This window comes from Cannabis sativa, chromosome X (assembly GCF_029168945.1).
Source record: "Cannabis sativa cultivar Pink pepper isolate KNU-18-1 chromosome X, ASM2916894v1, whole genome shotgun sequence".
Classification (NCBI taxonomy): Eukaryota; Viridiplantae; Streptophyta; class Magnoliopsida; order Rosales; family Cannabaceae; genus Cannabis; species Cannabis sativa.
Window position 1 is genome coordinate 85,375,561 of NC_083610.1, and position 25,775 is coordinate 85,401,335.

The 25,775-nt window shown below is 42.8% G+C and overlaps 1 protein-coding gene across 1 annotated transcript; it reads left to right on the top strand.

Moving 5' to 3' along the window:
- Positions 1-15,568: 15,568 nt before the first annotated feature.
- LOC115702319 (uncharacterized) lies at positions 15,569-17,550 on the top strand. Its single transcript, XM_030629765.2, has 2 exons — positions 15,569-16,131; positions 16,947-17,550. Exons 1-2 carry the CDS (start codon positions 15,756-15,758, stop codon positions 17,330-17,332), a joined length of 762 nt encoding a protein of 253 aa, XP_030485625.2. The 5' UTR covers positions 15,569-15,755; the 3' UTR covers positions 17,333-17,550.
- Positions 17,551-25,775: the final 8,225 nt, after the last annotated feature.

Consider the following 25,775-nt stretch of genomic DNA (forward strand, 5'->3'; position numbering starts at 1 on the left):
AAATGGCAAAAGTTAGTATACCATGTAAATTTTCCTTTTTTGAATCTAGTGTTCGGACATGCTGAAAGTCTGAATAATTAATTCAGCTAATTCCATTTGTCTGGGATTATTTATCCATCTGGCAAAGTGGGATAAATAATCTCGTATAGATGAGATTTTTTTTTATTATTTTTTAATTTTAATTTTATTAATATATTTTAAATTTAATAAGAATTTAAATGAAAAAATTATTATACATAAGATTTCAAAATTTAAAATAAAATTAATTAAACAATATTTACTTAAATTGATTATAAAAGAAACAATAAGATAATAAAATTATATATTCTTTTTAAATTACTAGTGTTTATTGAGATTTTTAGAAACCGATTAATTAGAGCTTAAGAAAAATGTAAAATGATAAATAATAGACAAGTTATTTTCTACGTGGTTCGGACGTTAATAATCCACGAGTTTGTTGTATTAGCCTTGTCGACGAGTGTTTAAGTATTACAAGTATTTACTGTGTAAATATTAATTTTGTATCCCTTTTGTTTCTCTTGGCAAAGAATAAAGCTTATAGGAATTTTTGATAGAGGTTCAAAAATGTTCACCTTTTGCACATGAAAAATAGGGGTATTTATAGGCACATGTGTGGGTGAGGGCATACCTTTCACCCACCTAGGATTTCGTACTCAGCATGTTACAATCGCTGGTGTTACAACATGGCGATCTGATTGTTGGTAGGTAAAGAACCTTCTTATCTTGTGGTGTTTGGCTGCTACAATCCAATTTGTGGGACTAAGGACACGTGTCGTTCAAAGGTTTCACCTTGTAAAGTTGGTATCTAGACAAGTCGTTGGACAAAAAGGAGGTACAGAGCACGTACGCGTACTAATAAGGTCTGACTCAGGGGACAAGATCTGATTTGGTGTCAAAGGGTATGCAACTGTCCACTTAGCTCTGGATAAGACACACCCAAGTAGGTTTCAAGAACATCTGACTAAGGCTTTCTCGGACCAAACTAGCCTGTTACCATCCTGAAGCACTTATGACTTCTGATCCTTCTTTATAGTAGTTTTATTAACAAGAATCTCAAAGTCCCATCTGCCTTTGCTGACAGGGAGAGCCTCCGGATAACTTCTGATTTATAACACCATCTGTGATGCCGAGGGGCGGAGGGTATATACTAACCGTGCACAATCTGATGTGGCATCCTTCCGTGATTACCACGTACATTCATCTGGGAATACAGATAACATTTACCCCCAAGTTTCCAAGACTCATGAGTGTTGGGAGCTTGTAGCTTTCTTCTGGATGCTTGACTTATCATTTTGACTTGTTTTCCAAGTATTAGGATGTAGAAGAGGTCTTCTGTGTTACTTAAAACTTTTAGCTACAATACACTTGTAAGAATAGAATATTTATGAAGTATTAAACTTAAATAAAAAGTGATACTTAGTGTTGCTCCTAAAATCGCCCAATATACGTGGACCAGTCAAGAGGGGACACGTGGATCAAATTACTTGGGAAGAACTGCTAAGTCTTTTTTATGACACCAGGAAGCGTTATTCGTATGGGTCCCGGAGGATATACCCGGAGTACAAGGTACTCCCGGAAGCGAGCATAGCTTAAAGGCACTCCGGGATGTGTCAGGTCTCTCCCGAGAAATCAAGTCGCATTTAATGCTGCATGGGAGGAAGCGTGTTGGGACTGTAACACGCAATAAAGTCTGACGGCACAACCCCCAAACAGCAGCGCTACAGTAATGATCATTTAAGTCTAGCGACGGCTACTCTGCGAAGAGTCACGTCAATCATAAGACAAAAAGGACATTCTCCATAAAAACCCTACAGCACCTAGGGATTTGACCATGCATCACCCATGGTATATTCATCGGAAATGCCCAACTTTATGGATACTTACAGACACATATGTAAGGACAATTCTAGGGATTACCCCACCAAAACACTATAAATACCCCCTCAAAGCTCATTTAATGGGGTCGGAGAATCTTGGCTGCTCAAGAGCAAGAAGAGAAAAAAACTCACCAAGAACATTCTTTGTATTAAAGAGAGAAACATTCTCCCAAGTGTAGAATCTGTAATAAAGATATCCATAAATAGCAGTGGCTCGTGGACTAAGGCTCATTAACGCCCCAACCACGTAAAAAGTCTTCATCTCGCTTTCTTACAGCTCATTATTATATTCATATTTTATTAGTTGCCGAAAACCTCGGTCAACATTTTGGTGCTTTCATTGAGAGCTGAGGAAAGCTGCTTCACAACAAGCATTTAACTTCACAATAATGGTGGAGACAAGAGCTACACGTCACCCTCGCCCTCTAGAAGACGCTCAAGATCCCAATGAAGAGGATGTAGCCTCAAGGGCAGCAGAGGAATCCGAGGAAGAAGTTCCAGATGAAAACCACGAGGAGCATCTCGACGAGTACGCTTATGATGATGGAAGCTACCAAGAGCTGGTGCTCCTCAGACAAAAAGCTATCGATCACGAAGCTGAGATCGAAGCTCAGAAAGTGCAAAATCAAAAGATGCATGAGGTGATGCTAGCCATGCAGAAAGCCATGGAGGCAGCTGGCATTCACGTGCATCCCAAGGCAATGGCCGCTGGACTCGACAGGGAGCCAGCTACGTCTTCGCTTGATTCCCAGCAGCAAAGGCCTAGGGAACCTAGCCCTATAAGGCACCCTGCTGAGGAAAACCAAGCAAAAAACCCTACTTCTGCCCCTGGTCGAAAGAAAAAGGCGCAGGATCCGCGAAAGGTCCGCTCAGATTTCCCTAAAGGGAAAGGTCCGCAGAGGGGCAAGCCCCAAAGAGGGAGTCTTGGCCCTCAGGATCGAGGGGACCGGAAAAGCGTTTCCGTGCACCAGGAACCGGGGGGTAGAGGAAGAGGAGGACAGAGATGTCCACCCATTGATCCGAGAAATCAAATCAATGGGAATCAAGGTGACCTCCGGGATCACCTTGATCAAAAAAGATACAGACCCGAAGTCTCCTCGGGTACCGTAAACGAAGGGATTATGGCAGAGCTTGCCATCCTTCGAAAAGATATCGCCCGAGTCTCCCGGAGGCAGAAGGGAGATGACTCCGACTCGGACAGTGAGGACCGGGAGCCCTGTGCCAAGCATATCCTGGAGGCGGAGCTCCCTAAAAACTTCAAAATGCCCGAAATGGCGGCATATACTGGGAACTCCGACCCCAGTGATCACTTGTCACGATTCAACCGAGTCATGACAGTCATGCGGGTCAGCAATGACGCCAAATGCCTATGCTTCCCCCTCACCCTGAGCGGTTCGGCGGAGGAATGGTTCAAGAAACTAGAACCAGGATCGGTGGGATGTTGGAACAAACTCCAAACCAACCTCCGGAGACAATTTGTCGCCGCCAGGAAGGTCAATTTGGAAGTTAGTGCCTTGACTAACATCAAGCAACTACCCACCGAGACCTTGAAGAATTACATTAAGAGGTTCCGAGAGGAAGCCTCGAAGACCAAGAAGGTCGACGACGGACAACAGCTTGCGCTTCTCCAAGCAGGAATCCGCACTGGGACTCCCTTCTGGAACGAATTACAGCAAGAAGGCGCTGCTAGCCTTCAGGACTTCCAGAAGCGAGTCTAAAAATATATTAACCTCGAAGAAGCCCAGATCGTGGCTTACGGAGGCTATTATCCCACCGGGATAGCAGGATACATGCCAGGAGTATCGCCCTCGGGTACTGTCCCGACCGCGACCCCTCCGGTTAGTGGCATACAGTTTTCTGCTACTCCCGGATACAACCAAGGCCAAGCTCTGCCCCCGGCATCTTCCCATTCCCGGATACACACCCCAATACACCCAGTACACAGAGCTCACGGACTCCCAGGAACGTGTCTATTTTGCCACAAGGCAGAATACGCATTACCGGAGACCCCAGCCATTGTACAGGGACAGCTCCCGGAGAGATCCGAGTAAAAGGTGCGAATATCACAACGACATTGGCCACAGCACCAACGAGTGTAAAAATCTCAAAGATGAGATTGAGAATCTGATCCGGTTGGGCCACCTCTATGAGTGGATCAAGAATAGGTTACCCCACCTTAACCCGGGGCCGGTGGCAGGGGGCATGCCTTCGGGAACACCAGGGGGTACAGCAGGAGCATTGCCTCCAGCTGCTCCCGCAGGTGACGCCCAGCATATACCCGGACTACCGCCCCGGCCTAATGGACGGGTAGCCATGATCTCCGGAGGTCCCCATATCGGAGGAAACACTCGAAAGGAGCGGAAGAGATATGCCGAGGCCGCAAGGCACAGTGAGGTGTGGGAGGTCACTCAACTCCCAGCTCAAAGGCCTCGGCTAATGGACCAGCCCATAACGTTCACGGAAGAAGACGCCAAGACGGTGCGTTTTCCTCATCACGACCCGCTGGTCATAGAGACCCCCATTGCAAATAAAGTGGTGGCCAGGGTCCTGATTGATAATGGAAGTTCCGTGAACTTGCTCTTCAAAGAGGCTTTCACTGCGATAGGGTTGACCGACCGGGACCTCTCTCCTAGCGGATCGCAGCTCACAGGGTTTAACGGGACAACTCTAATCCCGATGGGAAAAGTCAGGCTCCCAGTTACCTTGTGCCCGGACACTCCCCAGAGCACGTTTAAGTATTGCACCTTCGTGGTAGTAGACTGTCCAACAGCCTACAACGCAATCTTAGGCCGACCGGCCCTCGTCGACTTTGGTGCAATAACTTCTATCCGACACCTATGCCTAAAATTTCCTACCCAGGAAGCCGGAGTCGGAACGGTGAGAGGAAATCAAGGAGAGGCCAGGCAATGTTACAACGTTGCCATCCACTTGCCAATGCTCATGGTCCGGGGGCCCCCTGAAGCAGAGAAGGCTGAAGAAGACGAGTTGGATCCTCGTATAGGATCCGAAAGGGTCGTAGAACCAATGGAGGACGTCGAAGAGATACCAGTGTGCGACGACGACTCCACCAAAGTACTCCGGATAGGGAGAGGCCTAGATCCGGAGGAAAAGGATAAAATAATAAAAACACTGAAGGGCGTCATTGACATTTTTGCATGGCGCCAAGAGGACATGACCGGCATCAGCCCTCATGTCATCACCCATGTCCTCAACGTCAACCCGGACATGCCTCCTATACAGCAAAAGAGACGCCCGCTCGACTCGGCGAAAGCCGAGGCCTTAGAGAAAGAGGTGGATAAACTTTTGTCCAATAGCATGATCCGCGACGTATACTATCCGGAATGGCTGGCCAATCCGGTCCTGGTGCCCAAGCCAAACGGGACTTGGCGGGTTTGCATAGATTTCACAGATCTAAACAAAGCCTGCCCAAAGGACTGCTTTCCGCTGCCCAGGATCGACCAGATGGTGGACGCCACCTCCGGATTTAAACTACTATCTTTCATGGATGCCTATGCTGGGTACAATCAAATAAAAATGCATACGGCAGACCAGGAGTGCACTAGCTTCAGGACCGATAAGGGGGTATACTGTTACCTAGTCATGCCTTTCGGACTAAAAAACGCCGGAGCAACCTACCAAAGAATGGTTAACCGGATGTTTAAAAGCCTCCTGGGACGAAATATGGAAGTATACGTAGACGACATGCTCGTCAAATCCAAAGCATGCAATAGCCATGCAAACGACTTAGAAGAATGTTTCGAAGTCGTCCGGAGATACGGCATGAAGCTTAATCCGAAAAAATGTACCTTCGGGGTCAAGTCGGGAAAATTCCTGGGCTTCATAGTCAGCCAAAGGGGGATTGAGGCGAACCCGGAGAAAATCCAAGCTCTCTTGGACATGCCATCCCCCAAGAAACATAAGGACGTGCAAAGTTTGACCGGAAAGGTGGCCGCATTGAGCCGTTTTATCTCACGATCCACGGACAAGTGCATACCCTTCTTCAACATACTGAAGAAATGCCAAAAGTTCGAATGGACAGATGAATGCGAGGAGGCATTCAAAAGGTTAAAAGACCATATGGCCAAACCTCCTATCCTATCAAAGCCCGTCCTTGGAGAAGACTTGTTCCTTTACTTGGCCGTCTCCGAACATGCGGTCAGTGCTGCATTGGTCCGGGAGGAAGAAAAGATTCAGCACCCCGTGTACTATGTTAGTAAACGCATGATAGGGGCCGAGACAAGGTACCCGGTCATTGAAAAGCTAGTATTCTGCCTCCTGATGGCATCACGGAAGTTGAGACCATACTTCCAAGCCCATCCGATCAGAATTTTGACCAATCATCCACTCCGGCAAGTCCTCCAGAAACCTGAAGCCTCCGGAAGACTCCTCAAATGGGCAATGGAACTGAGTCAGTTTGACTTGCATTACGTGCCCCGGATTTCTGTAAAAGGCCAAGCCTTGGCGGACTTCATCACCGAATGTAATGAAGCCGAGGCAACAGCCAATACTCCGGAGCCACCCATCCCCACTTGGAGAGTATTTGTGGATGGAGCTTCAAATGAAAACGGTTCAGGAGCCGGAGTGGCTATGATATCGCCTACCGGGTTGCGGCTCCAGGCAGCACTCCGATTCAACTTCACAGCTTCGAACAATGAAGCCGAATATGAGGCCCTAATAGCAGGGCTAAAATTGGCTAAAGCTGTAGGAGCCAAGAGGGTGGAAGTCTACAGCGATTCCCAGCTGGTCGTAAACCAAGTATCCGGAGAATACCAAACCCGCGGCGAAAGGATGGCCGCATACGTAACAATAGTCCGAGAACTGCTCCACGAGTTCACCGACTACAAAATAGAAAGAATCCCCCGAGAAAAGAACGCTCACGCGGACTGTCTGGCTAAGTTAGCCTCGGACAGCGAGATCGAAGAGCTGGGGGTAGTACCAGTGGAACGCTTGGCAGAGCCAAGCATCAAAATAAGAGAGACCACACAAACGGTTGGGCAAGAACCCAGCTGGATGGTCCCCATCATAAAATACATAACCTCAGGTGAGTTGCCCCAAGAGAGGGCACTGTCTCGAAAGATTCGCATCGGGCTCATCGTTATGTAATGATGGATCAAATTCTCTACCGAAGAGGACTCAGCATGCCTTATTTAAGGTGTGTATCGGACCCTGAAGCTAGACAAATCATGCTGGAGGTCCACGAAGGGTTCTGTGGAGATCATACGGGAGGACCCGGCTCTCAAAGAAAATATTGAGGCAGGGATACTTCTGGCCAACAATGAAAAAAGATTGTATAGACTATGTCCAAAAGTGTGACTCGTGCCAAAGGTACGCGAACATACCGAGAGCTCCTCCAAATGAGATCACGCTGATGACAAGCCCCTGGCCCTTCGCGGTCTGGGGCATAGATCTCATCGGGTCTCTACCTACGGGAAAAGGAGGAGTAAAGTATGCAATAGTAGCGAGACTACTTCACCAAGTGGACGAGGCTGAGCCTATGAAGACAATAACCGCTACGAAAGCGTTGGACTTTGTTATCAAAAACATAGTGTGTCGATACGGCTTACCTCACAAAATAGTCTCAGACAATGGAAAGCAATTCGATTGCGAGGAATTTCTCGACTTCGCAACCAACACGGAGTAGTAAAAAGCTTCTCGCGGTAGCCGGCCTCAAACAAACGGCCGGGCGGAGGCGAATAATAAAATCCTAAAGGTCACCTTGAAAAAGAAGGCTGCGGCTTGTAAAAATAACTGCGGCACGAAGAATTGCCAAGGGTATTGTGGGCCTACGGACGACCCCCGTAACCACAACCGTCACTCGCCGTTCTCAATGGCATACGGTTGTGAAGCAATGGTCCCGGTGGAAACATTATTCCCATCCCACGGGAGAATGACCTACGATCCGCCACTAATCGTGCCCCTGCTCCAAGAAGCTCCGGATCAAGTCGAAGAACTCCGGGATGAGTCCCAAATACGGATGGCCGCTTATCAAAAGAAGGTGACCAAGTATTTTAACTCCAAGGTTAAAAACAGAAAATTCGCTATTGGTGACATGGTCCTAAGAAGGGTCTTCCCAGCCACCCAAGAACCCGGAGTGGGGGTACTTGGACCAAATTGGGAAGGACCATATGAAATCGAGGACGAAATCGGTTCTGGCACTTACAAACTGAAAAGAATGGACGGAACTACTGTCCCAAGAGCCTGGAATGCCGATCACCTCAGAAAATACTACCAGTAGCGAATTAGACTTAGCTTTTGTTCAAAGGGTTTGTACCGTCCAAAGGTATGCCTCCTCTATATTAAATAAAACTGAGTGCCTTAAAAACAAAGTTTCTATGCCACTCAGGGGGGTACTAGGGTATACCGCACGGACAAACAAAAACAAGCTAAGTAAAATATCCTGACCCAAAGGGCAGGTCAAGCTAAGTAAAATATCCTGACCCAAAGGGCAGGTCAAGCTAAGTAAAATATCCTGACCCAAAGGGCAGGTCAAGATAAGTAAAATATCCTGACCCAAAGGGCAGGTCAAGCTAAGTAAAATATCCTGACCCAAAGGGCAGGTCAAAAAACATGCGCAAAAATAAAGAGCGTAAGTATGAAACCCTGAGCCAAAGGACAGGTTGAAATATATAAAGTGTGAAAAAAGATCGCACATATATATAAATAAAATATCCTAGCCCAAAGGGTAGGTCATACACATATAAATGGCCCGGGGACAGGCCTTAAATTGTCCGCCCCTTCAAATAAAAGCTGCCGCCTGTAAGTAAATTGTTCTAAGGCAGCAGCAAGTATAGACAAAGAAAAAAAAAAGGAGTTATAAAGAGAACGGGTACAATCTGGGTCAATAATATGGCAGCTCAGTCGGCCGCCGGCGAAGACGAGGTCCGATCCGTGCCTCAAGCTCAGCATCAAGTCTCTTCTTCTTTTCCCGAAATTTGGCAATCATGTCCTCGGGTTTGGGATAAAAAGAAAGCTTGATACTCTGATCATTGGTGGCCCAAGCCATGTAGACACCATCATCAAAGCGCTTCGGGCACCGGGCACAGGAGACGGGAGAAAGGAGCTCGGCCCTCTTGGCCTTCCTGATAGACTGATCTTTGTAGTCCCGAAGCTCCTTCAACTCCGCAGCCAGAGCGGCCTTGGATTCAATATCCGACTGGTGAGTCTCCTCTAGAGACCTCACCTTGGCGGCCATTTCGTCCAAAGCCTCCCTGGCCTCCCGAAGATCTCGCCTAGCCTTCTCGGCAGCCTCGGTTTGAGCCCTTAGCTCCTCCTGATGATGGGCCTCCATCCTGCCTCTCCGCTGGGCCTCGGCCTGGATCATGTTCTCCGCCTGAGCCTCCCTCCGGATGGCCTCCTCCTCCCTGGCCTTGGCTTTCTCTTCCTTAGCCTTGGCCGCCGCTTCCTGGCGCTCGGCAGCCTCCTGGTAGATCTGCCTCTCCGCTGTAAGGTCTTGGAGGACCTTCTTGACGTCGTTCATGTCCCCAAAATCGGACAAAGCGAAGCCATGGCTTATAATGTTCTTGGAGAGGCGACCAGCCTCAGCTGCAAGCTGAACCATAACGGGGTATAAGGAAAAATTTCTCAAAGGAAGAAAACAAAATACAAACACCAAAAAAAAACGCAAGAAATTGCAAAGTACTTACCACTGTGAGGGAATGGCTGAGGTCTTGGACCTGGAAGATGGAGTTCAGGGAAGCGCAAGTGGCAAACCGCTTGGGCGCACAGCGTGTAAGCTGAGAAGCGAACTCACCGGTCATTTCCGCGGCAAAGGGAGCCAAAGTGGGCCCTAGGAGGGGACGGAACCAGTCGGCTAAAGGATCCAGGTTGAGGTTCCACGGATCATGATAGTCCGGATGGCTGATGCTCGCCTCAACCTCCGCTCGCAGAATCCTCCTAAGAGCCTCCACCTCGGCATATCCCCGGGAGTACTCATCCATAGCGTAGTTGTGTTTGGCTATGCGAAGCTCCTGCCTTGCCTCATCCCCCGGAATCGGGGTAAGCTCAATGTGAGGAGGAGCAGGATTTTCCTCCATCGGAGAAACCCCGCCGTCTAGGCCATGAGCGGGAGTGTCGGCCCTCCGAGGCCTCTTCGGCTCGTCCTGGGCAATCATCTTGCCCTTACGCTTGCGAATCAGAGCCACTTCAGGCTCCTCCTCGTCCTCCTCTGCTACCACTGGAAGGGCTTGAGGCTCTCCAGCACCCTCAGCGGCTTCCTCCGAGAAGTCCCACCCTTTCCCCTGGCCTTCTCCCGGAAGCACCTCCTCGTCATCCACTAAGTCAATGGTTTCGGGAGGAGCGCCGGAAGAAACCTTCAAGGAAGGGGCCGGGGGAGAGGGGGTGAAAGCCGGAGGAGCCACCGGAGTATGGACCCCGGCCAGCTGTTCCAGGATGGCATCCACGGAGGTACCTGTTCCAATAAAATAAGCAAGTGTTAGAAGTTCGTGAGAAACTGTTTGCGAAAGGTGCAGCACATAAACTACTCCTACCCGGACTTCCTAATTCGGCCCTAGCAAAGTCCCGAACTTTAATGCTAGCAGCATCATCTCCAAGATAACTGTCCGAGGGACGAAACCAGCTGGACGCTATATAAGCCGACGGACCTAAGGGAATAGGTTCCGGAGGGCCGGGACCCATCCGGGACCGACCTAGGTAATCTCCTAAGTTGGTAAAATAAAATTCCTTCAAATGATCCCCCCACCGGGTCGACGGCATCTTAAACCTACGGAGACGCTCGTCGAACCCTATGGGCCTACGACTGGTATATTCATCAACGGAAGGGACATACTGAATTATCAAAGGAGACTTACCACCGGCACGGAAGCTTGCAAGCACGGGAGCACCCGAGTTTGGTTCGGGACCGAAGGCCGAGGCGGGAAGTCTGGTTCTCAGAAGAACCTTCAAGACGAAGGGGTCCCCCGGCGGAAGGACCTCCAATCTCTTCTTGAAGAATCTTGTCAAAAAATTTTGCCTCGGACTTCCCGCCAATGGCTTGGCTCCTCCGCACCACCGGGCTCCCCACGCGAAGCCCTCTCCCAGAGGCAGCCTGGGCACTAGAATACGCCTTCTCCTGGGCCTTCCGGTAGAGATAATCTTGGTACTTCTTCTCTGCCGTAGCAATAAGCTCATCCCGGAAGGCCTTCTCCGCGACCGGCGCCCTCACGTTAGGGCAGATAACCTTGGAGAGGTTGGAGTCATCCACGGATTGGTGGGAAAGGATAAGTTTAGCCTTTCTGCAATTCTCCGTGGTGACCAGGCCCCCGACGTCAAGATCGGCATGGTCGTAGGAGGCGAAGGCTTGGGCCCTTCGAAGGAAAGCCTGAGTGGTGAGCGTCCGCTGGTAAGGTGGGATCCGCACCCACTCCGTGAGAAGCTCCGGATGGTCCACGGCCCTAAAACCGGAGGAGAAGAAAAATCGGTGGCGGTACTCCTTAACATGAGTCTGCCTATTATACGGAACCACCCCTTCGTTAGCAGGGTGGATCCGGAACCCATAAAAGCCGTCCTTAAGTTTGTCCCCTTTCTTGGGGACGGATACAAGTTCATAAAAATACAAAATCTCCGCCGGGCTGGGAGACCCCCGGCGCGCGCGAGTAAAAAATAAATAAGCCTGAGAGCAGGCGGTAAGCTTGAGGAATAAGTTGGTATGGCGCAAGGCCGACAAATACAAGAAAATTAACAAAATAATCCTGGAGCGGGAGCATTGCACCGGCCATCAGATGGGTCTGACTCCAAGCCCCGAAGCCATCATAGTTAAGGTTGGGCGTCTCCGAGTCACGGGGAGGCCGGTGGAAGGTCCCTGAGGTAGAGGGTTTGATTCCAGCTACATTAATGATGTTCTCCAGCTGGTGAGGGCAGGTCAGGGTCGATCGAAGCTCGGCCGCTTCCCAACCAGTAGCGCGGGACTTGTACCCTTCCTGGGCAACAGGTCCCAGAGAAACCTCCTCCAGGGTGGCAATATTCTTCCCCTTCTTCTTTGAAGACTTCGAGCCAGAAGCAGACATGTTATGCTCTGAGAAAAACAAAAAGAAAAAACCCAGCAGTTAGGCCCCATATCAAACCCTAAATCAGAGAAAAAAGGGAGTGGGGGTCCCCTAACCGCTGGAAAGAGGCCCCCTCCGGACACGTGTCACCTGGGAAACTCAAAAGAGAATCCCTGAACAAGTGTCGGGTGCAATAAAATCGCAGTAAAAGTCGTTTTGCAAAAAGGAAAAGAAAAGAGAAAAGTCTTCCTATGCCCTAAGCAATTGCTAAACGAAGGATACACGGCCTTCTTCAAACAAAACTGTACGCCTACAACTAATACAGTAAAACGTAAAGCAGAACTCGAAGAACTCAAACACTCACACTCCAGAAATCTCTAAGTGCGAACCCAGAAAACAAACAAAATAAATGTAAGCATGTTATTATCTAAAGATGCAAAAAAAACTTACAGTTGATTGTTGAACTGGGGGTACTGGGTATGATTGAGCGAGAGTTGAGAAGCACTGGCAAAACCGAACACTGGAAAATTACAGGAAGTGTTTAAGTGTTAGGGCAGTTTGTGCTACTTCGAGGAATTTTCTCTCTGAGAAATTCAAGCAAAAATGGTAAGGAATGGAAAGTAACCGAAATGAAGGAAAGGTGGTGGCTTTTATAGGCAAAAGTGCATGAGGAACAGGCGTCTTCACCTACCAATCGTACGGCAGGGGAAACGCACGATTCGAATTCCCAAAAGATCAACGGGCTAGATCAATCTACCATTAAGGCGGTGCAAACGTTTGAGTATCCGCCTGACACCATCAATGCGCCGCATCAATCATGGGGCATGAAACGAATCGACCTCTGCAAAAGTGAATCACTGCATTTAATGCCATTATTAGACACACCTTCACGCGCCCCCAAGTCGTATCATAAGACCGAGGAGGCGGCTGGAAACATTCCTGCGAACAAGCATATTGTCGCATTAAATAACATCATTTAATGTGCCCCCACGCGCTCGAAGCTCGGGATAGGGAAACGAGGAGTCAACAGGAGACACTCGAACAAGCCTTGGTTTATTTTTTACTAAGTAAACAAGGCTTGGGGGGTAAATGTTGCTCCTAAAATCGCCCAATATACGTGGACCAGTCAAGAGGGGACACGTGGATCAAATTACTTGGGAAGAACTGCTAAGTCTTTTTTATGACACCAGGAAGCGTTATTCGTATGGGTCCCGGAGGATATACCCGGAGTACAAGGTACTCCCGGAAGCGAGCATAGCTTAAAGGCACTCCGGGATGTGTCAGGTCTCTCCCGAGAAATCAAGTCGCATTTAATGCTGCATGGGAGGAAGCGTGTTGGGACTGTAACACGCAATAAAGTCTGACGGCACAACCCCCAAACAAAGAAATGGGCCACAAGAATGATCATTTAAGTCTAGCGACGGCTACTCTGCGAAGAGTCACGTCAATCATAAGACAAAAAGGACATTCTCCATAAAAACCCTACAGCACCTAGGGATTTGACCATGCATCACCCATGGTATATTCATCGGAAATGCCCAACTTTATGGATACTTACAGACACATATGTAAGGACAATTCTAGGGATTACCCCACCAAAACACTATAAATACCCCCTCAAAGCTCATTTAATGGGGTCGGAGAATCTTGGCTGCTCAAGAGCAAGAAGAGAAAAAAATTCACCAAGAACATTCTTTGTATTAAAGAGAGAAACATTCTCCCAAGTGTAGAATCTGTAATAAAGATATCCATAAATAGCAGTGGCTCGTGGACTAAGGCTCATTAACGCCCCAACCACGTAAAAAGTCTTCATCTCGCTTTCTTACAGCTCATTATTATATTCATATTTTATTAGTTGCCGAAAACCTCGGTCAACACTTAGTTTTTTACGTAATTTTCTTTATATTTTTAAGCTAATATTGAAATTTAGGTGTGTAATTGGATATCCAATTAAAAAATTGATCCAATCCAATTAGTAATTGAATTGGATTGAATTGGATTTTGAGGTCTAATTGGATTGGATCGGATGATGATTTTCCAAATTCAGTTACTAATTGGATTGGATCGGATGAAGAAAAAAAGGTTGGATTGGATCGGATGCCCATCCCTACTTACTGGGGTTGCAATTAGTTGCTGTGTTTAAATACGAAAGATATCGCAACTTGATTTATAAGGTTGTTGCAGCTGCTTGTGCAAACAGCAGTATACTTTATTTGGTGAACTTCTATTTTTGAGAAAAAAAATATTTATGATTTGTTAAGTAGATAGATTGATTAGAGTAGCATTAAATACTAGATTTACTTGTGGTTAAGAGGAAAGTCTGCAAGAGATTACCAACAAGTTTTGATTTTATTTGTAATATTATCTGCAGTTTAGAAGTTTAGATTATAAGGTGCTATATATAGTTTGTGTATGTGCTCCGTTTTAATTAGTAAATTCTTCATTTAATGAAAAAACATAGAAAAGTAAAACAAAATGAAAAGAAGAGATATTTAATTTTCTAATTAATTTTTGAAAAACAAAGACGTAGAGGTCTTTATTGTCACAAGTTCCAAGACATGTGTGTATTCTTCTTTCCCATCCCTATTTTCTTCTCTCTAGAACCCATGTTTTTTCTTTATTATTATTTTTAATTTTGGAATTATCTTGTCCATTGTCTTCGGCAATTTATTTATTTATTTTCAGAGACAAGATAATAAATGTCCTCACAAAGTAGAAATCATGATCAAGTGGAAGTCGCAAATTTTGACATAACGAAAACATATGCACATCACATGACCAATTCCACCCCAAATTAATTAAATAAAATAGGTATCTAGTTCTTTCCATGCATTAATGACTTCTCACCTATATATACTGAATAAGTAATGCTAGGGCTTATATTCAGAAATGGTAAATACCTTCTTACGTATTAATATTGTTATTAGTACAATTAAGTATCAAATCACGTATAATTTAATATAATAATTTTTAAAAATTATCGCTACCCAATCGCAATGCGACATATTGAGAAGGTGTTAGGCACTACTGATGTCTAATAGCAATGCTCGCTTGTATATCACCAAAAAAAAATTATTTATTATACCCTAATAAAAAAAATACAAACTCTAATAAATAGAGAATTTTCAATTTCCCAAGCTGGTGCATGTTAAGCTTTTGTCTAGCTACAGGACCACATTTATATGTCAAAAAGAAAAATAATGTAAGAAAAAGAAACATTGGGTTATGATCAGTTTCTAAAGTTATGTTTTTGACTTGACTTAGTCTCATCTTAGAACACATAAACAATAGAGAAAGAGAGAAGAGAGAATATAAAACTAAGCAGCTTGTTGGAAAACCTTGAAACTAGTAGCTAGTGTACTAATGTATGTATACATATTACAAAACCCCATATGTAAATGTATCCAAGTTTAAAAAAGTTTAACCATTAAAAGTACATTTTTCAGAAACTATATAAATATATATATATACATGTGGGTGGGGCCCAAGATAATTGAGTACCAGCCCTTATAGAATGTTGCATATACTTCATTTTTCAATAACTTCCATTGCAATATTTTGAGAAATGCTAAAGGAGACTAGTGGTGCTTAGCATCTTCCTATGTGTTAATATCGCTATTGGTACAACTAAGTATCGGGTCCCATATAATTTAATATAATAGTTTTTAGAAAGTATCACTAGCCAATCGCAACGCGACATGTCACAAAGGTGCTAGGCACCACTGGTGCCTAATAGCAATGCTCCAATATTTTCCACACCATATAAATACACACACATTTCCATACTCACTTCTCTGATCAATTCTATAATAATAATAATATACATTCTTCCTCTTCTTCTTCTTCTTCTTCTTATTCTTTTTTTTTTCTTTTAATCATGAATGAAGAAAGCTCATCGTACTGCTATTTCCACCCAAGAGAAGTTGTAGTAGGGATTTGTCCACTTTGTTTGAATGAGAAGCTTCTAATCTTGGCTTCAAATCAAGGCCGCCGTAGTAGTAGTCGACGCTCATATTCATCGGTTAGAGGCGGTTCAACCAGTAGTACTACCAATTACTATAATAATAACAACAATAGTAAACAACAGAACAAGAAGACTACTTCTACTACTGCTACTCATCATCATCATCCTAATATTCATTTTCCCAAGATCTTCGATTTCACTTCCTTGCTTCACCGCCTTGAATTCAGGCCTTGGAAATCTGATTTTTATCAGGACGATCCTGATGATCATGTTTCAACCAGTCAAGAAGGTATTATTACTATATATTATTCTTTTATCATTATTATGGCCGGTTTTTTCTTCATGTATATATATATATAGATTCTCAAGTCTCTTGGTTATAGGTGCAGTAGATTAATTAATTTAATTATATGTATCGTTTTTGCTAATTTTCATCAAGGCATTTATGATGCAAATATGAAAAACTAAGAAAATTGTGTACTTTGATTTGATATGTTGAGGGACTACTCATGGGAAAATAATGGCATTGAAGAATTTATAATAATTAATTAGGGAAACAGAGTGATTGAAACCAATTAGTTAACATTTATTTATCACATAATATGCAAAGAGAAAAAAGAGTAAGGTTTTTAATTTTAATTATTTTTTCAGATTGAATGCATGATTTACTTTCGAACTGCTTTCACAGCAGAAAAGTGAAAAGAATATTAAAAAACTACTAGTGAATTAGATCAACCAAGACCTTTAAAAGATGGGGCTAGTTTGTCAAACTTGTTGAAAAAGCTGCATAGTTTTTCTCTCTTTTTCTTTTCTTTTTCTTTAAGACACAACAAATAACAAAAGCTTCTTAGCTAATAGCTACCTTTTACTTTGTTCACCACAGTTGTCAAATAAAATACTCTGAATGAGGGACCCATTTTTTCGGGCCATATTATTATTATTATTATTATTATTATTATTAAAATTGTGTCATTTCAATGCATAATCATAGTGAACAGTACTAATATTGATAAAACGTAAATCAATATATAATTCACCATACATAAGTTAACTCGTTATGATTAATTAATTGTAGTGTAATTAAGATTTGATTTGGTATTTCAGATGATTCATTCATATCAATTAAGTTTGAAGATAATGGAGTGGCGTCATGGGAGAAGAACAAGGCCAATATTAATAACAGCAACAATGGTAATGGTAATGCTGTAGTGTCAAAAGTGTCTCTAGAGAATTGTAACGTGTCTTCCTGGAACCACAGCTTTGGAAGCAATAAGGAGACCAAGACTGTGGTAGAGCATGGGAAGCCACGTGCCTCATCGCTGAGGTGGCGGAAGCGGATTGGACATTTGTTTCAGCTTAGCCGATGGAAGAGGTCAAACAAGGGAACAGTTTGCCACGTCAACACCAAGGTTGAAGGGGTCAAGGTAAGAAACAAGCAAGGCTGGAGTCTAAGAACTCTCACCACAAAAAAGAACACCACCATGGAATAACAAACCCATTTTGTAGAGAAGAAATAAGTACACACTACCCATTCGTTTTTTTTCTATTTTATTCTCTTTTTTCTTTTCTTTTCCTCCCAGAATATAAGTAAAGTGACTGTAAAGTGGTGTACTATTGTTAGATTATATATATATATGTGTGTGTGTGTGTGTGTTTATTATGTAGAGTCAAATTGGCACTTCTTCTGCACAGCACTCTGCTTTCAAAATTAATGTGTTCTCTCTCTCTCTCTCTCTAATTCCGTTTATATATTATTTTCTTTGTGTTCTGTTATTACAAATATTTATATATAGTAGTATATATACAGTCTGTAAAGGATAATATATATATTCTTGAATAGCATAATAATATGCTTTGGCTTCATCACAACTCCTATACTCAATGAAAATATGTTATAAAAGAAAAAGAAAACAAAAGATAAACTTGTTTGTAAATAGAACTATTCCCTTTTTCACATGCAAATAGAGCCCATGTTACCCGCACCAATAAATATAGTGGGAAACAATAGAGCAAATAAGGGGTCCATCGTTATGGTGCCAAGAACTTGTCTTATAGTTGTCTTTGTTTGATATGTACACAATAACTCTTGTTTCCTTCCCATTTAGACTATTTTCCCTTTTCATTTTTTTTTTTAAAAGTATATTATTGTGGATGAAAGTAGTGTAAATTAAGCTCCGTATATAATTTAATAGCTGTGTTCCTTTGATTAAAAATTAATTGGATTATTTTACTGATTTCATTTGAGTGTTAAAATTATTATTTTCCAATCGATGGATGGATCCCACGTGGAAGACATCTCAAATGTGCGAAGGGTGTTGATAAGGCCTAAATTTGTTTGGTTGTCCCCTTGATTGGAGCAAATTGTTCTCATGTGGCAATTCTATGGGCCTAAGGAGGGGTCCATTAATTAGTCTATGCAAACGGACCACTATAGAGTTTGAAAAAAGTTCTTATGTAATGGACGAAAATGACAAGACATGAAATCTTCAATTCAACCTCCTCAATGAGTAGAAGTGAATTCACTATTTAAATATTTTTATATATATATAAATGGAGTATGGCTCTCCATCTTCCTCACATACACGCATGGACTGTAATTTAGATATATATGTATGTTATGTTTGCTTTTTATTGCAGTGTGAAATGAAATATGTGGTGTCAAATGAAACAATTTAAAAGCTCCACTACAAAAACAGTCTTTCGTGGGGTTTGTTCGTACAATAATATTACTTAACATGGTTTGTTGTATGAAGGTTAAATTATAAGGTGGTCATGATCATTACTATTAAAATTATCATTATTTGTCCAAAGGAGGGCACATGATTTATGGATATGAAATGAAATACCAACTGATGAATCTCATCAGGTTTAATCAGTTGAAATTATGTTAAGTACAAAAACTTTATCATATTCCATGATAATGATTAAAAGACAGAAAGCAAATTACAAACACTAGCAGATATAGTAGAGACGAACGTGATGGGGTTATTTATTATCTATCATGTATAATTATGTAAAATTTCAATTTGGATTTGACTGGACTGGACCAAAAAAAGATGGGTGTGGGTGGGTTTAACCAACTTTTTAATTATACTTTTCTCACTCATTATAAAAATGACTTTTTTAAAACTTACCTTAAACATCAATTGTTATATTGTTTGGCTAAGTAGTTAACCTTACCACGATACTCATATCATATGGAAGTATCCAATTATAGTGGTCGAGATAAATAAATGAATGATAATAAAAATCATTGACTCATAAATAATCATATATAGTCATAGCCTAGCTAATAGTACCCATATATTGCCCTCTTAAATTCTTTGTGCTTTGTCGTTCAAGTTGGATTGCATATTTCCAAATCAATATGGTTATTTTTTTTTTATTTTACCCTAAAATGTAGTTTTATATTTTAAAAAATTACATCCAACAACTAAAAGATATTTTATTTTTTTTTCTTTTCAAAAATCAAAAAAAAAAAAAAAAAAAAAAAAGAAGAAAAACACTTGCCCAACTTTTTTTTTTTTGATAGAGATTAGTAATACAGGAGGAAAAACAATAAGTAATAATCTAAGGAGAATGGGAACTAATATTGTTCCACAAATACTCATCGTCAGTTCCTAAAGCATATCTGGCCAAATTATGCGCTAGAATATTGTTGCCTCTTGGTGTATACAAGACCGAGATCTTCGAGAAGGAGGATAAAGAGTTGATAATCTTCCAAATCAAACTGAAAAGGGCAGAGAGATCCCTTTGTTTCTTTATAATTTTAAGAACCAGGTCTTGACAGTCGGTAGCCACAATCTCAATGGGGAAGTGAACTGCTTGGCACCACTGCAAAGCTCTAAGGAGAGCTTCAGCCTCTGCAAAGATGGGGGGTAAACCAGAGATGGATGAAGAGGAAAAACAAGCAATAACCTGGTGGTTGGAGTCTTGAATCACTGCACCATATCCATGTCGATTGTCCTGATATTTTGTTGCTACATCAACACTTAATTTGTAAGTCCCTGGAGATGGAATCAGCTGGTTCGGGTCCTTGTGATGAAGAGCAGCAGCTTGGAAAGGTTGAGATGACGATTGAATAACCATGGCTTGAGCATCCCTGTATTCCTGTAAATAAGAGACTATAGAATCCTCTATTTCTTTGTCAAAGTTCTTATTTTTTGCAAAAAGAAACTTGTTATAATAATTCCAAATAGACCATATGATTCCAAAAAAATATAGACAGATCCTCTTTTTGAAAACTTTCAAAACCTCTCAGCAGAAAGTCTTTGATATCACAATATTTATTCTTGTTAAAGAAGTCACTAAATCAGGTATATTTCCAGTACTTACCTTCTCTGGAACAGTTCACTAGGGAATAAGTGTTATAATCAATCTGAGAGAAACACACAGAGCAGAAAGGATTACCAATGACCTTGCGAGAGTGGAGGTTAAGATTGGAGGGGATAAGATGGTGGAAAGCCCTCCAAATGAAGTGTTTAATCTTGGGGGGATAGTAGAAGACCAAACTGCCTTCCACCAGGGTTTGAAAATGCTAGGAGAGGAGGAAGAAGGATGGGGAGAGATGGAGTTTGCCAAGTAATAAGCTGAATTGACTGTCAAGAAACCTGAAGGACTGTTACCCCAAATGAGACAGTCCTGACTCGTAGTGTCAATTGGCACTTTAAGGATAGAGTCCACTTTAAGGGTTTGAAAATGTTAGGGGAGGAGGAAGAAGGAGAGATGGAGTTTGTCAAGTAATAAGCTGAATTGACTGTCAAAAAACCTGAAGGACTGTTACCCCAAATGAGACAGTCCTGACTCGCAGTGTCAATTAGCACTTTAAAGATAGAGTCCACTAAATCTTGGTGAAAGAAGGTGTTGAGCTTAAGGGAATCCCAAGTGCCATCCTCCTTGATAAAGAAAGAAACCTTGTCTTCAGGTAGAGGAGAATTATTCTTAAAAGAGATGTGGCTAGAGTTGGGGATCCAATTATGGCTAGTAATAGAAATAGACTTACCATTTCCCACTTTCCAAATTAAATCCTTGGCAAGAAGATCCCTTCCCCATAAAAGACTGCGCCAACAGTAGGAAAGAGAGTGACCAATGGAGGCATGAAGGAAACTACTGTTTTTAAAGTATTTGGCTTTTAAGAGGGAAGCGACTAAAGAGTTCAGGTTAGAGAAAAGACGCCAAGCTTGTTTAGCAAGCATAGCTTGATTGGTGAACAATATCCCTGAACCCAAGACCCCCATAGAATTTGGAACTACATATCTGGGACCACTTTTTCCAATGTATCCTATGTGTACCTAAAGATTCCCACCAAAAATTGGACATAATCTTACTAAACTGCCTACCAATAGAAAGAGGAAGCCTGTAGCAAGACATGGTATAGGAAGAGATAACTTTGATCACCGCTTTGAGTAGGATTTCTGTACCAGCCTTCGAGAAAAGACATTGGTTCCAGGCCGATAATTTACTACTCGCTTTTTGGAGAAGGAAGAGAAAAGAAGATTTTTTAGATTGGGATAAACACTCGGGACACCAAGGTATTTATCAATGAAAGGCTTATCGCTCATTTGTAAGGAGGTCAGAAAATTGCCTTTATCATTAGAGCTGGTATAAGGAGAGAAAAGGATGGATGATTTTGCAAAATTAACAGTTTGGCCCGTGGCCTTATTGTAGATAGCCAGGATGTCCTTAATGGTGTAACTATTGAAGTTATTAACGTGGGTGAATAGGAGGCTATCATCTGCGAAGAGAAGATGGGAGATGGAAGGGGCTGAGCCACAAATAGATGTCCCTTAGAATTGATGATCAAGAGACTTGAGGTGGATAATAGCAGAGAGTGTTGCAGTTCAAGAATCAAGAAGAAAGAACTTGAACAGAGAAAACAGAGAAAGAGGAAGAAAGATCTTTTATTGAATCAATTCATCTGCCACAAACAGATTACAAAGAAAGTGTTTATATACAGCTAACAACCGACTCAAGCTAATAGAAAGTTAGTTAGAAAGGATTACAGCTGTCCCAACTGCTTAACTAACTCAACTAATCACAAAACAAACTAGGGTCTCTTAACAGCCCCCTTCAAACTTAGGGTGGTGAAACAAGCCACACCAAGTTTGTCACGAAGAAAAGAGAACCGAGAACTGGAGATTGGTTTTGTGAGAGAATCGGCAAGCTGTTGTTCAGCAGGAACATGCTGAACTGAAATCTGTTTGAGCTGCACTTTGTCACGGACATAGTGAATGTCAATTTCAATATGTTTAGTCCGAGCATGGAGAATAGGGTTAGCTGAAAGATGCACAGCACTGAGGTTATCACACCAGATAACAGGTGGTGTGGAAGGAAGCTGGTGCAATTCAGACAGCAAGGACTGAAGCCAGCTGACTTCAGTGACAACAGCAGCGAGGCTGCGATACTCAGCCTCAGTTGAAGAACGAGAGATAGTTTGCTGCTTTTTGGACTGCCAGCCAATCAAATTTCCACCAAAAAATATGCAATAACCAGTTGTCGATCTCCTGTCATCGGGATCAGCCGCCCAATCCGCATCACAAAAGGCTTCAATGTCCAGCGAAGTGGGGCGTTTGAGGTGTAAACCATAGTCAAGTGTGCCAGCCAAGTATCGAATAATGCGTTTGACAGCCACAAGATGTGATTGCAAAGGAGATTGCATAAATTGACACACTTTATTGACACTAAATGCAATGTCAGGCCTGGTTATTGTAGCATATTGTAAAGCACCAACAAGCGATCGATAAGAAGTAGCATCAGCTACCGGTTCACTGCCATAGCTTGATAAACGAAGTCCACTATTCATGGGAGACTTTTGAGTTTTAACTCCTTGCATTTCAGCCTTGCAGATAATATCTTGAATATATTTTTGCTGAGAAAGAACAACTCCATTGGCAGTAGGAACAACTTGGATTCCAAGGAAGAAATCCATTACTCCGAGATCTTTTAAAGCAAACTTGGAGCTCAGGTCTGAGATAAGGGAGGAAATAAGGTTGTTGTTGCTGCCTGTAATCAAGATATCATCGACATAGATGAGTATGTAGATGGTGTTGGTGGATGTTTGTAAAGTAAATAGAGAATGATCTGTTTTAGCCGGAGTAAAACCAAGTTGCAAAAGGACTGTGGACAACTTCTCAAACCAAGCACGAGGAGCTTGTTTGAGGCCATAAATGGCTTTGTGCAACTTGCACACTTTTGTAGGATGATCGGGGTCAATAAAGCCAGGAGGTTGCTCCATGTAGATGTCTTCATGCAAGTCTCCATTGAGAAATGCATTATTAACATCTAATTGCCTAACCGTCCAACCTTTGGCTAAGGCAATGGTTAGAACAACTCTTATAGTGATAGGCTTTACAACCGGACTAAATGTTTCATGAAAATCAAATCCCGCTTGTTGGTGATACCCTTTTGCAACGAGTCTAGCTTTTAACCTGTTAACCGAACCATCTGAATTTTCTTTGATCCGAAAAACCCATTTGCAGCCTATTGGTTCACGGCCTGGTGGAAGGGGTACCAATGTGTATGTCTTGTTCTTTTTTAGGGCAAGGTTTTCATCAGACATGGCAGCAAGCCACTTAGGATCACTTAAAGCTTTCTTGACAGATTTGGGAAGAAGAGAGGCCATGAGTACCTTAGGCTTCTTAATCCCAGACTTGGCTCGGGTTGTCATAGGGTGAGAGTTGACAACTGGTTCAGCAGGAATGGGAGACAAGGGTAATGTTGCAGCAGCAGTTTCAGGTGTTGTACCAGGGGCAGCAGCTGTAGCAGTGGCCTGGTTGCTGTCATGAGCAGTAGCAATGGCACCAGATGAAGATGTAACTTCATGTTCATGAGCAGTAGCAGTAGCAGTAGCTGTAGCAGTAGCAGTGGCACTGTGTGTTGTGTTTTCTGCATGAGACAGATTAGTAGGAGCAAACACAGTAGGCATAGCATTATTCAAAACATTAGGATGTTGAGGCCTAGAGGAATTAGTGGGTGGGAATGTGAAACCAGGAGGAGGGATGAGAGTACTTAACCTGGTGGGAATGGAACTAACAGTGGCCTGTTGGTGAGTGGGCAAGGGATGTTGAGTGAATTTAATTTGTGCTTCAGAGGCAAAAGGAAACACTAATTCATCAAATAAAACATCCCTAGATATGTAGACTCTTCCATCCTTTGAAAGACACTTGTATCCTTTGTGAGCTAAGCTATAGCCTATAAAGGTGCAAGGTTGAGATCGAAATTGAAGCTTAGCTTTGTTGTAAGGTCTGAGATTGGGGTAACAAAGACAACCAAATACTTTTAAAGAAGTATAGGCTGGTTTGACTTGAAATAGAATTTCAATGGGAGAGAGATTATTGAGTTGAGGAGATGGCATTCTATTAATTAGAAAAACAGCAGACCGATAAGCTTCATCCCAAAACTTTAGAGGCATACTAGCTTGAGCTAACAAGGTAAGACCACTCTCTACTATGTGTCTATGTTTTCGTTCAACTACCCCGTTTTGTTCATGAGTGTGAGGACATGAGACTTTATGAACAATACCGGATTGTTGTAGGAAGTGAGTGAAGGCTTGGTACTCACCTCCCCAATCCGATTGGATTTGCTTAATAGGGAGACCAAGTTGAAGTTCAACCTGAGTTTTAAAGGTAATAAAGGTGGAAAGAGCCTCATTTTTGGTTCGAAGCATGTAAATCCATGTATGTCTTGAAAAGGCATCAACAAAACTAATATAGTATCTATAACCACTGGAGGAGTTGATTGGGGCAGGACCCCACAAATCCGAATGTAAGAGCTGCAAGGGAGCAGTATACACAGTGGTGGATTTTGGGAATGGGAGTTTGTGAAGCTTTCCAAGACAGCAAGCAGAGCATAGTTGATTAGACAAATCAATGTTTTTATTGCTTGTAGGGATATTACATGAGTTGAGCACTTGTTGAACAATCCTATAATGAGGATGCCCAAGTCTCTTGTGCCACAAAGTAAAAGAATTACAAGGAGAGGATAGAGTACTAGTGTTACATTGAGTTGACAAGGGACTCGATTTACACTGAGTTACAGTAGAAAAAGAGTCTGTGCTAGTGAGATTACATGAGGCAGATTGTTTGTTGACAGAGAGAAGATTGAGTTGATTAGAATCAAACTTGTACAAACCATGTTCAAGCTTCCCAACAAGTAAAATCTTCAAAGTAACCTGGTCCTTGACAACACAATGAAAGGGGTGAAATTCAAAAAAGACTCTATTATCTTGAGCAAATTGTGAGACACTAAGCAAATTTTTTGTGATTTGTGGCACATGTAAGAGATTGTTCAAAACAAGAGTATGATCATAAAAGGGAGAGATAAATGAAGAATGGCCAATGTTTTGAATATGCAAACCTGTACCATTACCCATATGGACTTGCTGATCTCCTGAATAACTGCTGCTGGTTGTGAGATTTTGCTCATTTGGTGTGAGGTGATTGGTGGCTCCAGAGTCGGGATACCAACTAGGGTCATTGACAACCTCAGGTGTAGCGTAGTAAGCTTGCATCTCAGCTATGTTGGCAGTAACATGGCCTGGGAAATTTTGAAAGGATTCTGGTCCATTGAAAGACTTGTCAAAGCGATAAAAACACTGCTGAACAGTGTGTCCCAATTTGTGGCATAGTTGACATTGAGGTTTTTGACCCCAAGTAGTGGAGATGCCACGGCCACGAGAAGTGCCTCCCCTAAAATTCCCAAATTGACCACGATTTGGGGGCCCTGTGCCTCTGGTAACAGGAACAAAAAAACCAGGTTGAGAGGGATTAAATTGAGTGTAAGTTGGAGTAATACCTCTATACATGTTGCCAGAGCCAGGTGAGGGGATATTTTGAGAAACAGAGGTAGTGCCTTTCCCTGACTGAGCCTTTGTATGAGCTAGGTTGGCTTCATTTTTGACAATATCAAGTTCTTTTGCTGCTTTGTCCAACTGAA